Source organism: Montipora foliosa, chromosome 6 (assembly GCF_036669935.1).
Source record: "Montipora foliosa isolate CH-2021 chromosome 6, ASM3666993v2, whole genome shotgun sequence".
In the NCBI taxonomy this organism is placed as follows: domain Eukaryota; kingdom Metazoa; phylum Cnidaria; class Anthozoa; order Scleractinia; family Acroporidae; genus Montipora; species Montipora foliosa.
Genome location: NC_090874.1, coordinates 62,168,842 through 62,185,707, shown reverse-complemented (window position 1 = coordinate 62,185,707; position 16,866 = coordinate 62,168,842). Strand labels below are relative to the sequence as shown.

At 39.5% G+C, this 16,866-nt stretch overlaps 2 protein-coding genes across 2 annotated transcripts in view; both read left to right on the top strand.

The window, feature by feature from the left end:
- Positions 1-5,556, top strand: part of LOC138005877 (G-protein-signaling modulator 2-like) — a 9,370-nt gene extending 3,814 nt beyond the window's left edge. Inside the window, exons 3-4 of the mRNA XM_068852052.1 lie at positions 4,398-5,488; positions 5,548-5,556. Of these exons, the coding sequence (XP_068708153.1) occupies positions 4,466-5,488; positions 5,548-5,556 (1,032 nt within the window). The 5' untranslated portion in view covers positions 4,398-4,465. The remainder of the gene's footprint in view (positions 1-4,397; positions 5,489-5,547) is intronic.
- On the top strand, positions 5,528-11,525 carry LOC138006137 (tetratricopeptide repeat protein 28-like). The gene is made up of 2 exons (XM_068852297.1): positions 5,528-7,200; positions 8,863-11,525. Coding segments are annotated over exons 1-2 (1,632 nt in total). The 5' UTR covers positions 5,528-5,569; the 3' UTR covers positions 8,864-11,525.
- The last annotated feature ends 5,341 nt before the right edge of the window (positions 11,526-16,866 follow it).

Sequence of the window (16,866 nt, the reverse complement as noted above, 5' to 3'; positions counted from 1 at the left end):
CGTGAAGGTGGGAAGTAAAAAACTTAACGGAGAGGTCTCATAAAATGTCCTATTGGTCAAAAGTTGACTGGGTGTTCACAATAAGTTTTAGAAAACAGTCCTAAGAAAATACGCGCGCTGATTGGTTAAAAATTGTGTTTTTATAACTCGATGGAGACACAGAACTAGCACGAGGTGTTGACGTAATGATGGCGCGAGCAAAGAGAATTTACATTTTGATAATTTGAGTTAACAAGTTGTTTTCCTTTTCCTCGTCCCGTTGTTTTCTAAAGGAAATAGAAAACATGTACTCCGTGTTTCTATCGAGTTATAGAAACACTCGTGAAAGTTTGGGAGAACTCGAAAAAGCTGTGGAAACACTCACCTGCGACTCGTGTTCCCACAGCATTTCTCGTTCTCCCAAACTTTCACTCGTGTTTCTATAATTCGATAGAAACACGGTACATGTTTTCTATTTCTTAAATAAAGGCACGCTAAGGATCAGTGGTTCATTGAGCAAGTTAGATAATTTATTCATCAGCTATTGGAGCTTTAATGTCACAAACTGTGAAACATTGTAAGTCCATTACAAGTAGAAAGGAAGTGCATTGCGTTGGGCTAAGAACTTGATACTTAATGTTCGAAGCCTTTTTGAAGGGGAAGGGGCGGGGGCATTGAGATCTATTAGAGACTGCACTCTCCCCTTCCCCTAAGAATCACCTAAAACTGAAATATCTGAACATTCCAAATACCATGTTGACGTAAGCATAATACGGACTAAAGTTATCTATGTTATAGTGGTATTTATGGATGCGTCGTTTGTGATTTAATAACGTATGTCATCTAGTTTGTTGTTTCGGTTTAAATGTGAGAAATCCCACAAAAACAATCCTTAGATGGTCACGCATGACAACAGATGACTTAAGGTAATTAAAGATAGCGGAACAAAAGATTTTGCGACCAAATGTGTCAGTGATAAGGCGCGGAAATGTCATAGAGCGACAGTGATTGAACTGTCACGAGAGAAGACAAAAATAGTCATGTGTCGAAGGAGTTTTCGAGTAAGTCAAAAAACAAGAAAGTCCAAGATAATTTCATTTCGCCCTCGTTTACATGACGTGTTAGGCCCGGGTTTAACGCCGTACTTCACATGAGCCGAACGTATTGACAATTTGGGTCGACTCGAATAATTAAGAACGCCTAATTTGAGTCAAACGTCGAACTTAATTCAGTCGAACCGAACTGCTACACCAAAAAAATAAAAAAAGCGGTCTTGTTGGGCAGTGGTTTTTCAAGGTAAAGTCAATGTTTCGCCCGCTGTACAATTCACGGTAACTGTTACAAGGACGCTGATTGTGCAAAACTGATGGAATATGCAAATACGTTAACAGCGATGATTCATGAGTATATAATAAGCACGCGCGGGCTCAAAATAAAGCACGTTATTTCGTGAACAAAACAGTGAAAATGGAGCCTTTAGACCAGAAACTGGGAAAGCATCTTCATCCTCAAAACCACCTCGATAGGCAGCCATGTTGGAAAAAAACTGAGATCGAGGCTGATTCATACATTTCAGGCTGATTCATACATTAACATGACTTACCTTTGGTTATCATTGATTATGCGTTTGGTTCTGCTCATGTGAAAATCGGCGTTTGACCCAAAGTCGGTCTTCATGCGTTCTTCACGGCCGGCCAGGCGTGAAGAACGCCTTAGCCGCTCCAATGTGAAGTACGGCGTTTGACCCGGGCCTTAGAGTCCAAATATGAAAGACACATCTTTCGTGTTTTATTGCTGCTACTCTAGCATAATGGTTCTGACGAAAATAAATATATTTATACATCTGGATCTAAACCTCAATTAGATGGCTTTGTGGGGGATAAGTAAGGAACACACTGTTGTTTTTCTTGATTCTTTTTAATTTCTCCGATCGCGCACACCACAAGGTTATGTCTCTGACTGACTAGACTACAACCCATTGTTCTCTTATCTTATGGACACACAATGATCAAACGTAAGCTGATTGGCTATAAAGATCTTTCGGACAAAAGATAAACAAACTTAGTCATCGAAGCAGACAGATCGTGACGCTCGATTTCCGAGCAGATTTATCACTATCATTACATTCTGTTTTCGACAGCTTATTGGACGCCCGAAGACGTTACAAACTCGGGAAAAACTCATGAATCAAACCTGGTAGATGGGAAAACTTAAAAGTAAATTAAGTCTCAGCCATACCTTTAAAAACTAAAGTTTACCATCATCGAAGCAGGACTTAAGCTCATATTGATCAATGATCTACTTCACCAGTGATGCAAAAGATATAATTTAAGTGCCATCGTGACCAAAAAAAATCAATTCTCCTTTATCTTTGGATTTCAGAATTATGGTAACTAAACACTAACAAGTACAAGGAAGAATTACGTTTTTGCAAACGTTGGCCGTGTAGCACTTATATTTCAACAGACTTAACTGAATAGAGTGTAATGTGAAGTGCTAAGTTTATTATCCCATATGAACCATGTGAGCGTTAGCCCTACTGATGGAAATGGGCCCACACAAGGACAGAGAAAAACTCTGACCAGGGTGGGAATTGAACCCACGACCTTCGGGCTAGACCTTCGGGTTAGGTCAGACGGGAGCAGGCCGTGGGAACTGATTTCAGAACTATGTTAACTAAACACTAAGTTACTCAAGTTTTAAGCCTTGATTTAAAAAAGACAAGTGTTTGTATTAATTAGAATTTTCGCATTTAATGGTTCGCCATTACTAACTTAAAATCTTGAGAGAGCTGGATAGAAGAGAAAATGACGTCAGGTTTTAGACCGGACCCGAGCAAATGTAAGAAGCTAAGGATTCTTAAGAAAGGAAACCGCGGGTCTTACGCACTCATAGCATCCCCATGTGCAATAATATTACGATTCCAGGAGTAGCTTTTCCGCATGACTGTAAGGTGAATATACACGTAAAGAATGAGCTCGTCAAGGCAAATAAATGCCTTTATGTTCTGAGGTCGCTATGGAAAGAGGGCTACAACCAGATAGGAATAGGCCTTGTTTTTAAAACTATAGTTCTGCCTAATTTTACATATCCCTTATCAGTCTTCGGAGTACCCGAGCCTGACCTTGCTCCAATACAAATCTTTTTAGAAGATTTGTTACAAAGAAACTTAATATACATTCTATTTTAGAAAAGCAAGATCACTGTATTTTTAAAAAGGTCTCAAACACTATCTGCCATCCACTCTCACTCATTATGCCACACTGCCAGTTATCACAGCTCCGTGGTGCCATACATAGTCCGTTTCTACAGTCAACCTCACTCAACCGTTGTTAATGGCCGTGACTAAACTGAATCTGTTTTGTAGACAGTCATGCAGTGTAAGTGAAACGTTTTCAACTGATCAGCTAAACCTTCAGTAAAAGGCTGAATATAGTAGTGCAAAATGATTGACTCGCATTCCCACTCTGGCATAGCTTAGATCTTGAAACTGTTAAAGGGAACCTCCACTTCAACAAAAAAATAATTTTAAGTCACAGGATATAACAGTTACAGTCAAGTCAGTCTAAAGTATTTTCAAAGAAAGTGTTTCTATGCGAAATAAATAAGTTTTAGAATCGCCTATTTTTGTTTTTAATATTGGCGGGCGCCGCCATCTTGAATAATTGTGACGTGTTACGGTGGCTCTGTTGTTATTTGACGAAAGACCTTTGTGTCAGAACAATAGGGCAACCGTAACACGTCACAATTACACACGTCACTTTTCTTGATGTACACACTGTTTTAAAAACTAATTTTGAACAAATTTGTTTGTAAACATAATTTCCTTCGGTTTAAACTCATTCTGTTGTAAGAGTGGAGGTTCCCTTTAAAACCAAAGCCAATTCATTTACAGATAGAAACTAAAACAGAACTCGGTTTCATTTATGTTGCTTAAAATATTCTTCGTCTCCCTCAAATAACCTAATTGCAAATTCGTCCATGTTAGAATTTTCACTGAGGAAGTCAAACCTTCAGTCAAGTCTTTAAAAAGCTTTTTGCTTGTAGAAACAGATTACCCCCTCTTTGAATGAGGCTTCAGAAATGAACAAAAGAAAAGAACAATGTGAATGGTGTCGAAAGGCACACCCAGTAATGATCGCATGATTAAAATCTAAAATTCGATGTTGGCTGTAAGCTTCTTGAACCTCTTTCGGTCTCCATATGCCTGTTTATTAGCCCCTTCACTTAAATACGGCAGTACTACAGGACCGTTTATGGGAAAGTGTAATGAACAGCAATGGACAATTTTTAGTTCCGTCGATTTCACCTTTACGAGAGAATGACTTGGTAACACATAATACATGTTATTCAAAAATCTTTTATGACTTTAAAAAGCAGATTAAACATCAAGGGTCTTTACCTTTCTTTCCTTCTAGCTTCATCCTTGCCTTGACATTGGACCATCTCATCGAAAAAGTTTTAATTGCCATTTAGTTATTGAAAAATGGTAGATAGAAAGTTGGAAGCTGTAGAGCAGCGAATGTTACAGCTTGCCATTGCGATAAGTGTACAAGACAGGGATCGTGAAGGAAGGGCTCATCTCGATCTCGGCAATGCTTACCTCAGCTTACCTGATTATCAAGAGGCCATAAAAAATTACACGGAAGCATTACATATTTCCATAGAAAGAGGCTGCAGGGCTGAGGAGGGATTAGCCTGTGGAAATCTGGGAAGTGGCTATTTTTGTCTTGGTAATTGTATACAAGCCATTGAGTACCACGAAAAACATCTTAGTATTGCTAAGGAGGTAGGGGATACGGCTGGGGAGGGAGCAGCCTGTGTAAATCTGGGAAATGTCTATTCCCGTCTAGGTAACTGTAAACAGGCCATTAAGTACCTCGAAAACAGTCTTAGTATTGCAAAAGAAGTAGGTAATAGGGCTGGGGAGGGATTAGCCTATAGAAGTCTGGGAATTGTTTATCGCAAGCTAGGTAATTTTAAAGAAGCTATTGAGTACCACGAAAAACATCTTAGTATTGCTAAAGCCGTAGGGGATAGGGCTGGAGAGGGATCGGCCTATGGACATCTGGGAAATGGCTATCTTGGCCTAGGTAATTTTAAAGAAGCCATTGGATACTACGAAAAACAACTTAGTATTGCTAAAGAGGTAGGGGATAGGGCTGGGGAAGGATCAGCCTGTGGAAGTTTGGGAATTGGCTATTTTCGTCTAGGTAATTTGATACAAGCCATTGAGTACCACGAAAAACATATTAGTATTGCTAAGGAGGTAGGGGATAGGCATGAGGAGGGGTCAGGCTGTGGAAATCTGGGAATTGCCTATTTTTGTCTAGGCAATTTTATACAAGCCATTGAGTACCACGAAAAACATCTTAGTATTGCTAGGGAGGTAGGGGATAGGGCTGGGGAGGGAGCAGCCTGTGGAAATCTGGGAAATGCCTATGACAGTCTAGGTAACTTTAAACAGGCCATTAAGTACCACAAAGACAGTCTTAGTATTGCAAAAGAAGTAGGCAATAGGGCTGGGGAGGCAACAACCTATGGAAATCTTGGAAATGTTTATGGTAGTCTAGGTGATTTTAAACAAGCCATGGAGTACTACGAACAGCAGCTTAGTATTGCTAAAGAAGTAGGTGATAGGGCTGGTGAGGGATTAGTTTATGGAAACTTAGGAAGTTCCTATCTTACACTAGGTAAGGTTAAGGAAGCCATTGAGTACCATGAACACAGTCTTAGTATTTCAAAGGAGATTCAAGATAGCCTAGGAGAGGGATTCGCGTGGTATTCGCTAGGTTATGATCATGAAATGTCGGGTTCCTTTAGTAATGCACTCAGTTGTTATCGTTCAAGTATAAAACATTTTGATGAAATAAGGCATAGTCTGAAGTCAGAGGATGAATGGAAAATAACTTTTCAACACTCGTGCCGCGTGACATACACAGCCCTGTGGAGGACACTTTTAAAGAATGGAGAGGTCGATGAGGCTTTGTATGCTGCTGAGAAATGTCGAGCACAGGTTTTGATGGATATTTTGAAGGAACAATACGGCATTAACACAAAATCATTTTCTTCACTTACTCCGAAGCAAAGTCTTTTAGCTGCACTAAAGCTTTTGCCTTCACAAACCGTTTTTGTGGCCGTTGACGGTAACAACATCGCCCTTTGGGTGCTAGGAAAAGACAGCAAGATCAGCTTTCGTCTAAGCGTAATCGAAAATGGAGATGCTAACATGTTGATGGAAACTATTTTGAAAAGGATCGGCGCAAGGGATGGTGTCAGATGCGAGGATCGTTCTTTGGATCCACTACACAGCAACCTGCGTTGCAGCAAACAGCCTATCAGTGAGAAAACAGTTCTATCATCTTCCTCATCCGTTAACTCTTTACAACCGTTGTATGATGTCTTACTCGGGCCAATTGTAGACTTGCTCGAAGGAGATGAGTTAATCGTTGTCCCCGATGGACAGTTTTGCTTGGCTCCGTATTCTGCATTGAGTGAATCTATCAGGATCCGCACCATTCCATCGCTGACCGCCTTTAATCTGATCGCCGGTGCACCGGAAGACTTCCACAGTAAGACTGGAGCACTGCTTGTAGGTAATCCGTGTTTGAAGGAAGTTATTAACGAGACAGGCAAGCCCATTTTCAAGCAGCTAAAGTGCGCCGAAAAAGAAGTAAAGATGATTGGAGAACTTATGCAGGTCACACCCTTAATTCAAAGAAATGCCACGAAAGCTGAGGTCCTGAAAAAAATGAAATCAGTTGCTTTAGTGCACATTGCAGCACATGCAAGCCCAACAACTGGAGAGATTGCTTTAGCCCCAAATATCGAACGGAAATCCCCAGTTCCTAAAGAAGACGATTATATATTGAAAATGTGCGACGTTCAGGCAATTTCTCTTCGAGCAAGACTAGTTGTGCTGAGCTGTTGTCACAGTGGCCGTGGAGAAGTGAACTCTGAGGGAGTGGTGGGAATAGCCAGGGCTTTCCTGTGTGCTGGAGCTCGGTCTGTTTTGGTGTCACTCTGGGCAATTAATGATGAGGTAACGTTCCTGTTTATGAAGAGTTTCTACCAGCACCTGAAAGATGGAAAAAGTGCAAGTGCAGCTCTTCAACAGGCAACGAAATCCCTCCGAGGGTCAGAGCAGTATTGCGCTATAAAGCACTGGGCGCCATTTGTGCTAGTTGGCGATGATGTCAAGCTAGAAATTCGAAAAAAATGGTAAGTGAAGTTCGAGTTTAATTCTTAAAGCAAAAAGTACTTTCAAATTGGAAAATGACGATAGAAATCAAATAGGCCTAAGATGGCATGATAACGAGATCCTAGCTTCTTAGTGTAATTAATTTAAAGTTTCCTCTACCACGCTTTTGTCACAAATGTAGTTTCCACATGCCTCTCACGTATGTACAGAAGCATTGGTGGACAAACTGTTTTTTTACAGCATTCTGGCTTTTTGTGGTAGTACACTGTAAGTGCATTAGACACTTTATCACCGGGTTGTAAGAGTGTAAGAGTCCGTGGTGCCAATACGCCCGCACCGAGTGCATAAATCACGAAAATAAACAGGTTTGTTGGAAGCGTGCTTGAATTTCAACAAATGATCCCCAAAATCGGCTAGTATTTGTGACGCTGATGAATAATAAAGCCGCTAAAGCTGGAATTACCTGGTGATTAATAACGTTGTTTAAGAGAGTGAATTTTTGACTTTGCAAAAACAATTGTCAACCCCAAGATTTGGACGATTGTGATCTTTGGGTTGAATTCGCACATTTCCTGTCAAACTATATAATGCTTGAAAGAAAATAAAAACTAGCAAAAACAAATACCCAGTTCCTTCCCATCATTTCAAGTGTCGCAGATGCATCCTTTGGTTCATGAGATGTTAGGAGCACGCAAGGTCACTTGATCACAAGCGGCTGCTAAAATCGGTGTCACTTTCGATTTTGCGTTTTACTTGCGCAGCTTAAAGTACAATAGAAAAATTGAACGTAGCAAAAATCTCCCCTTTTTTTTTTTTTTTTTTTGTCGATGATAACTTTTAATATTCGTGGCGCAAAATTTATGTTGTTTTCTTGTCGCAAATTTTTTCTGTTGCTGACGGTATTTTTTTTTTATTCTCGATCGACACTACCTAAAAACGTTCTTCTTGTCTTCCTAACAGCTTTGTATCAATATTTATATAGTTTTGCATCAATATTTATATAGTTTTGCATCAATATTTGTTTTGCATAAAGCACACTAACAAAATCTGTACCTTGCTTCGTTCACATTTTTGAGCGTTAAAATAGAAATTTCGATGCTATATTTCAGACGGCAAGTCGTATAAATTGAGGTTTCCCTTCCAGATACTAACCCTGCAACACATGGCTTCGCTTCAGTGAAGTTTTGTTGTGGAAAGCTGTCAGACGCTCAGAGTACACTGCTTCGTGTCAGCCTCGAAGCCGATGTTTCTCGATTCCCTTTTATTTGGGTGTAGTATTTTACTAGTAACAGCTTGTTTTCTCAGGGGGCTATTTACCACGGCACTATAATAATTTACGATACCAAAACAATATCGAGTACTACTGGGGCTACATATTACGCAAAGACCTCTTGAATATCGCGGGAAAAAAACGCAGCTCATTTGAAAGTTATGGAATAAAAGCACTGTGTCATGTTACTGCACCACTACACGTACGCAATACGTGCTTATTTTTGTTAACTGGTGAAGATGGCTGATGTATCACCTCATGATGTGTCTTCTGGTGTTTTCGTTCTCCCATAGATCTCTGAACGTCATCTTTTGCAAGAAATTCGCATCGGTGCATTATGTGTGCTCGAAAGAACCAGCTGTATTTAGAGCTGTTTTTCATTTGATTTTATTTTTGTCATTTTTTCTTCCAGAATCGATTTCGAAGATGTAAAAAGATTACCTGGCAGAACCTGTCGCTTGAGCAATTGCAGAACTTGTAAACAGAAAAAAAAAAAAAAAAAGAAAAAAACGGGAAACAATCATGCATGCCACTAGAACCAGCCCCAAAGGTTTAGTACAAGTTTACTGCGTTAACTAAACCAACAGACAGAGGTTAGAGCGGTTTTCAATTGAGTGTCGAAAGTAATTAGATAATTACTTTGGTTTATGATTACTTCACTCAGTGATTGGTTCAAAGTTCTCGCGCCATTTTTTCAACCAATCATAAGTGAAACCAAAACCAATCGTGGCTCACGCGTGCACATTTTCCCGCGCTTTGTGTCGGCTACGTGTAATTACTTCGAGTTTTGATTGGTTTGCGGGATTGTCTCAGTCCTTTTTGATTGGCCAAAGTAATTACTTTGGTTTTGGTTTTACGACACTCAATTGAAACTCGCTCTATTGTAAGTGAAATATAGCTATGACGGAAAGCTTAGATCTTTACTAAAGAGCTAGTTTTACCCATTATTTCGATACAACGTTTCTCATTTAACTTCAAAAGGCAGTTTTGCTCCAATGGCGATCAAAATCATAGTGCCATAGTTGAGTTGCTAAAAATCATGTTTTTTCCTCTCACATTATAACCTCTAAACGAAACTCTTTGTCTTATTGCTTGGTGTGGGCTGGAGCCATGGATGTGGTATCTATAAATCGTATGAGTGTGTGGATGTGTGCGTACGAGCGTGTCAAATGTGCGTGTGTGAGTTTTTTAAGTATATATATATATAACATGTGTGTTTTTCTTAATTTATGTAATAACGTTTGTAAATTGATGTATGTAATTTAATAAAATATAGCCAGTTTCGAAAGAAAAGATAAACAACTTCTGCTGATGACGCTTAACATCAGGCTTTTACCAAGATAAAGAAAAGAGACACATTTGCAACAATCAAAGGTCACAAAATAGAAAGGAAACGACGGGTGAATTTTTTTCTATTCTTCTGCATAAGAAATGAGTGAAATCATCAGCAATATTGAAGACGTTTTTCTTTTCTTAATAAATTTCTTTCTTAATAGGGCTTACTCCCTCGAGTGATCGGTGGCGTTTTCAAGCAAAGTGAAAGAATGTGTTTGCATTCAAAAGGAGTTCAGTTCCTGGAATAATCGTTGGGGCACCAAAAAATCCACTGCAAAGTTAGGGAAAATTCTCTGGAGCAGACTTATAGCCACCTTCACAACTGGAAAATTTTAAGGTGGCGCCAGAGAATTTTTTATACCTTTGCAGAGAGTTTTTTCTTGGCCCGATAAGCACTTTTCAGTATTCACCGAGTTCGTTCTCAGATATAAGCATTTCAAGACAAACTATATGGCGTTTTTAGAAGGTAAACTATTAAGTCACATCAGTGAGTGCATCTCAAGTTCAAGTTCAAGTTCATTTATACACACTTATTCAACCACAATACAACAACAATAAGAGTAAAAAAGAAATGAAAACAGAGCTAACTATACATTGAATTGAACATAACAAAGAAGAACGTGTGTAGCAGCCAAAGGAACAAAGCTTTCGAATTGGTTGGTACCACAGAGCGGTTACAAGTGAGTGACAGTACTTATAGAAACTAGTTATAAAGCTCTGGCTAAGTTAATCACATGTCTAACTGTAAAGTAGAGAGAGTGTGTATTCTTTTTTAAAACTGTCGAAGGGGAGACACTTAAATTTCACAGGTATTGCTTCCCAGGTCTGTGATGCCACTACACTAAACCTTGCTAGGCCATAATTAGTTCTAGAAAATGGCCTGTACAGGTTTTGATTAGTGGCATACCTGGTATTATAATTATGGACAGCCCTAGCTGGTTGAACTAAATTATAGAGAGCAGGAGGTATATCTTTTTTGTTTTGATATTGCATTTTATGCACAAGAACGCCAAAATATTCTCTAACTTTAAAATTTCTAATAGTACTATAAAGTACGGTGTGGCACTTTCGCTTTTGTTTGCAAAAAAGATGCAGCAAATACAGTCATTTTGACTTATTGAAGACCGTACCCCAGAAATAGCTCAATTGGAACTTAAGCAAAGGCGAAGGTGTCGTTACAATGTAAATTCGTCTCATTTCAATCACTTCTTGACTATTTCAACCTTTTTGATATGTCAAGAGTGTGGTAGTTCCTCAACAATGACACTGGTCGGAACGGCGCTTAATTTAGGAGAGAAAGTTATATAATCTATCCACAAGTGATGTTCTTTATAAAACCTCAAATTTGGCTGTCTCATGTTGCTGCTTTGCAGACGACGGCAATGAAATGGACAAAAGGGAAAAACGCACGTGCAGTGCATGCAATGCTATTGTTCATCTGATAAGAGGCAGAGACTGAGCAACTTACCCCTTATTTTAATACCTATTTTTTGTCCCGCCGGGGCTCCCACAAGACATTCTGGTTCTTTAGTAACAGAAGCAAAACGTTGAATGGGTCACTATGACGTCATGACCGCCACGTTTCATTAGGAAACTGGGCCGGGTTGTTCGAAAGCCGATTAACTTAATCCAGGATTAGCGTAAACTTTGTTTCTCGTTTTCCAGTTCTTGGTGAAAGTTTTTTTTGCTTATTTTTGTTTTTCAAGATTGACTTCCTCCGATGTAAAGGTTTGCCGAATATCAGCGTTGAACAGCATTTGGGAGTAGAGAAATAAACTACTTGGTTAATTTTTAATCTGGGATTAGCGTTAACCGGCTTTTGAACAACCGGGCCCTGAACAACATTTTTAAGCAACTTCATGTCAAGTTTTGTGTTTTAATATAATAATATGGCTTCGAAAAATGCCAGATAGCTTACAGCCAAATAAAAACTAAGAATCATCGATTTATTTATTTACCATCATTCCGGTCTTTGTTGAGCACAAATCCACTCCGGCAATCGCAAAGATAGCTGCCATGGTTATTAACACGATGTTGCTTACTTTCCATGCCCGTTCTCAACCCAATCAGTGACTTCCAATAAGAGAGTTGACAACCCAGGTTTAAACAAAACTCGTTGATAAAATACCACAAACGGACAGAAAATGGTGATGATGACAATGTCACCCTCAATAAAACTAAAATATTAATCTTAAAATCCCCTTCCCCATCAAGTTCTGGTTGAACAGCCCCAAATGAAAAGCAGAGCCCCTGGTCAACACTGGGTAGGGAAAGGAAGATGTGGAGGGGGAAGGCGTTAGTTTTGATTGCACGAGTGTGGTTGCACCAAAAATTTTTCTCAACAGTTTTGTTCCAGATTTGAGTTTTCGCTCTGCAATACCGCTTTCGCACAACACCCTGTGAAGAAAGCGAGTGAATCTGTTTTCAGTGATAACGGAATAACCCAAAGGGAGGGGAAGGGGACAGGAAAGAAACAGCTGGATTTGGAAGCTGCTTAGCAATGGGGACGAAAGAATAACTGGAAAGGAAGTCAGTCCCAGAAAGGCATCGAACCTACCACCACCGAAACACCGTTCGGATGCTCTACCCTTTGAAGAAGGGGACAAGCAGCCTTGAAGAGAGCCATCGGATAATAAATATGACACTCGTAATGATAAACGACACATTCAACAAGGTCGGCCATTTGATGCGAGGGTGTAACCATTTTGACACCTACAGCGGTGACCACCATCCGAGAAAATGACACTATGATGTTAGCAGCCATATTTTCTGGCTGGACGTTCGCTATTGTACCCTTCGTATATACATGAAAAATACAGTTCATTTGGAATACACGCAAAATAAAGGGTTCTTTTGGGGTTATTATTTGCCGCAAAAAAGCTACAAGGTACATCCACCAGCTGCGAAGTGGAATCGAGACCACACCGAGCATTTTCTCAGGTAATAGACAATTCCTTTATTGAGGAAAGAGTATCTGTAAAAACCTTTTCAATTAACACTAAACCTATAAAGGTGAAAGTGGAATAGTTTCATATTTCCCAAGATGTTTCCATCAGTGAAGTCCCTAATAATGTCATCTCTAAATATAAAATTGAATTGGTGTTGCATCCTCATGATTTTCCCAATTCTTTTGATTTGTTAACCTTGTACTGTGATTACTTCATTTATTGCGCTACCACTAAATATATAATTTGCATAACACCGGAAAATAGACCAGCAAAAAAATATATGCCCCATACGGACTTGCAAGACGCGCATGATTTGGGTGCAGCAATTGTTTTGTTAACGCCCATCCTATCAGCAAAATAAGGCATCGATTGAAATGTTAAGCTTTCAAAACTTGTCCAAATTGTATCGGTAGGTCCTGGAATTCGTCCACAGAAAGGCCAGAGAGACAACTTCACTCGTGAACCGCCATGCCTTACAACAAAGCATTTGAGGAGTCCCAGTCTGCATGAAACCACCTCTCACCTCTGTCTCGAGAAGACCAGACAGGCACGGTTCTCACGTTACCCTTATGCCTGTAGAATCGACCGAAATCCCAATTCTTTGTAATTACCAGCAACTTTTTTCTTGGTATCGTACGTATCCGAGAGCCGGGACATTTGCACATGGGCTGATGGAATGTTTGAACTAGAGAGAAAAATGCAGTAGCTCCAGACGTAGCGCTGGAGCGTCGTACCAAACGAGTCATCCCGGGATTTCGGCCCGTGCGATCGCTATTGGACGCAATTAGCCCTTCGCCGCTTTCAGATACCGACCTACCTCCCGGTACGGCATTTAGGGAGAGAAATGTTGGCCCGTAAACCTAATGACACAAATCCTACGTTAGCGTAAGGTTTCGATCATTTTAATATTCGCAGGAAAAGTCATTTTATCTCTCACGTGGTAAGCACTGGAATCGAAGATTACGAATTGTACGCACGCGCATTTCTTAAGGTAACAGACATACAAAAACATTTTTTCAAATCGAAGTTCAGAGTAGATACAAGGCCTAATGTCTTCGAGACATTACGTTTAGCTACATTTAAACCTAAAATTCATATCAATACGCATACATAACTAAATGTAATTATACTTAAGGATACATTAATTGAAAAGAAATGCGGCTATACAAAATGCGGCCCTGGATTCTCATTTTAGAACATGTAAACTCAGTGGTACGGATAAAATCAGGTAGCGCATTTCACCATTTAGCTCATAAGTTAAAAAAAAAGAAACGAACACCATAATTGGTTGTTGAAGGTTTATTGAGGGACAAAATGTAATTTCCCCTAAAATCACAAAAGGAAGACCGGAGAGAAAATTTATTTTTCATATAAGCAGGAAAACTATTAGAAAAAAAACAAATAAGACAGAGTTTTATACAGTAATACGAGGAAATTGTGAATGCGCTTATTGCATAGAGATGTAGAGTTTGTCTTTAGTTAATTGTAAGAGGACAGGTAATCTGCAAATATAAATCTTACAAGAAATCACGAAAGGCCAGCTTTTTGCTACGAGTAAAACAGAAAAGAAAGCACTACGTTGTCGTGAATTTTCTATGGTAAAAACTTGCTCAGAAATCAAAAGTCAATGTTAACTGCACACACACCTTTTTTCTCCAGCCGCGCTCCAGTTATTTGATGAGAGCCACAGTCGCCTGGTTCATGCCCATAAAGAACTCTGGGTAATTCTGTCATTCCATGACAAGGAAGGCAACCCCCGATTCTCATTATTTTGATAATTCCAACATTTCGCACTTTTTTAGAGGGTGTACTCCCACAATTTCCCCTGGAACTTCATCTATTTTACATTACGGAGTTACGTTCGCTTCTCCCTAGGGCTTATTTAAGCTAATTTCTCTCTGTCTCTCTCTATGTCGCAAGTAAATTAGTGAACACTTTTTTCACCATCCGTATTACATGCGCCTTCAGAAATAAACCAAGAGAACATGACATCGTCTTACAGGTAAAAAAGGCTAGGAAAAGAGGGGGAGGTTTTATTGTATCTTTTAGAGGGCGTCGGTTTTAGTGTCCCTTGTGTAATTTGTGTTTAAAGTGGTGATACGGACCGTAAATTTTGCAAGACACAGGTTGATTTAATTGCAGTTGTTGGCAAGGAAGGGAATTGTGAACCGTTGTTTGGTGGCAATTTTATGGTAACAGTTTACAAAGCACGATTAACGCTAATCTTAGATTAAAATGCTGTTCAAAGCTGATATTCGGCAAAAGTTTACATTGGAAGAAGTCAATCTTGAAGAACAAAAATAAGCAAAAGAAAGTTTAGGCTAATCCTGGATTAAGTTAATCGGCTTTCGAACAGGGGCGGGTTCCTGAAAGGTGTAATAACTCTATTCCGGGGGGGAAAAATGTGCCAGAATAAGGCACATTTATCCCTGGAATAGATCTATTACATCTTTCAGGAACTGGCCCCTGGCAGAACACCCCAGTTGACTGGGACCTGGAGTCAATTAAAGTAAATTAAACTTTTAAAAGTCTCATGTACAAGTGTAGGTTAGCTACGGTTTTAGACTTCAAAGAAAATGGTGACACATGGGAACTTCACAGTGTATCGAGTTAACTCAGGTCATATTTGTAATACACATTTTAAGTTTTAAACTACTTCCTCTTTTTCTTCAGATTTTGAAAATGTCTTTGGCTAACACCTGACTCATGAAAGTCAGAAAGGCAAATGAAAGGTATAGACTACATATAGGAGAAACGAACACATACCGTGCATTTTACCTTTCGACACACCCATCCGAAAAATTGTTTTTTTGCCCTGAGTGTGACTCGAACCCACGCCTCCCTGATTACTAGTCGGGCATGCTAAGCCACTACACCATCAAGGCTACCCCGCTGGCAACGCAGCAGATTAAAGAGGTGACTTAGCAGCGTGGGGATCCCTAGGGCCCAACTTTCCTTCACTTGAGTGTGTATCCTTGCCTCTATATAACCCCAGACAGGGTTTAGAACACATGAAAGTCAGAAATGTCGAGGAAAATTAAAGGTATAGACTATATATAGGAGAAAGAAACACATACCGTGCATTTTACCCTTCACACTCAAGTGAAGGAAAGTTGGGCCCTAGGGATCCCCACGCTGCTAAGTCACCTCATTAATCTGCTGTGTTGCCAGCGTGGTAGCCTTGATGGTGTGGTGGCTTAGCATGCCCGACTAGTAATGAGGGAAGAGTGGGTTCGAGTCCCGCTCAAGGCAAAAAAGCAATTTTTCGGATGGGTGTTTCGAAAGGTAAAATGCACGGTATGTGTTCCTTTCTCCTATATATAACACCTGACGACTCATGTAAATTAAGGCACGGGCCCCAACCTGGGCCCAAATTATTGCAAAAAAAAAAATAAGAGGGTGGTCTAACTTCTGACGGTTTAGTAATAACAAGCTAAGACTTTCGCAGACTAATAATGTCACAAAAGTTTTTATATTAATGTGGATGATGTATGCAAATGAGGTCACGTGACTTTTTACGGCCACTATTAAATTAGTCGAAATGGTAAAAGAAAGCGAACTGTGCTTGGCCTTTGTTATATATGTCTTTTGAATAATTTTCAGCGATTAATATAAGAATTTAGTGTCATATTCACCGCGCTACCCGGTGAATATAACAATTTGGAGGCGCGACTGCTAAGCTAATCAAGCACTTTTCGTGCCTTTTTATCGTGTTTTAACACGTTGTTTTGCACTTTCTTGATATTCACCGCTGAAAATTATACTAAAACAATTATTCGCCTAAGGCTCAGGGAATATTGGGGAATATTTACCTCGACTATGTCTCGGTAGATATTCACCAATATTCACTTCGCCTTCGGCGAATAATTGTTAATTAGTTTTGGAAATATACGGCATTTTGTACTAGTGTCCAGTCCCCTATGGAAAGTAATTTCTTTTTTCGGACATTTATTTAAAATTATCTTGAAATGTCCAAGCACAGAAATGATGTATCCAACAGTGTTAACATCATAAAGGTAAATCCAGCCACCAGAAAATGATAAAAAGTGTTGCCGTTTAGCTGAGATTTCTGTGCTAAAAAATAAATTTGGCATGTCACGTGATTATATATCATCCTATATAACAGTTAAGGT

Excerpts from the sequence above, each read along its gene's own strand:
- LOC138006137 (XM_068852297.1), top strand. The coding sequence starts at position 5,570 with ATGGAGTACTACGAACAGCAGCTTAGTATTGCTAAAGAAGTAGGTGAT.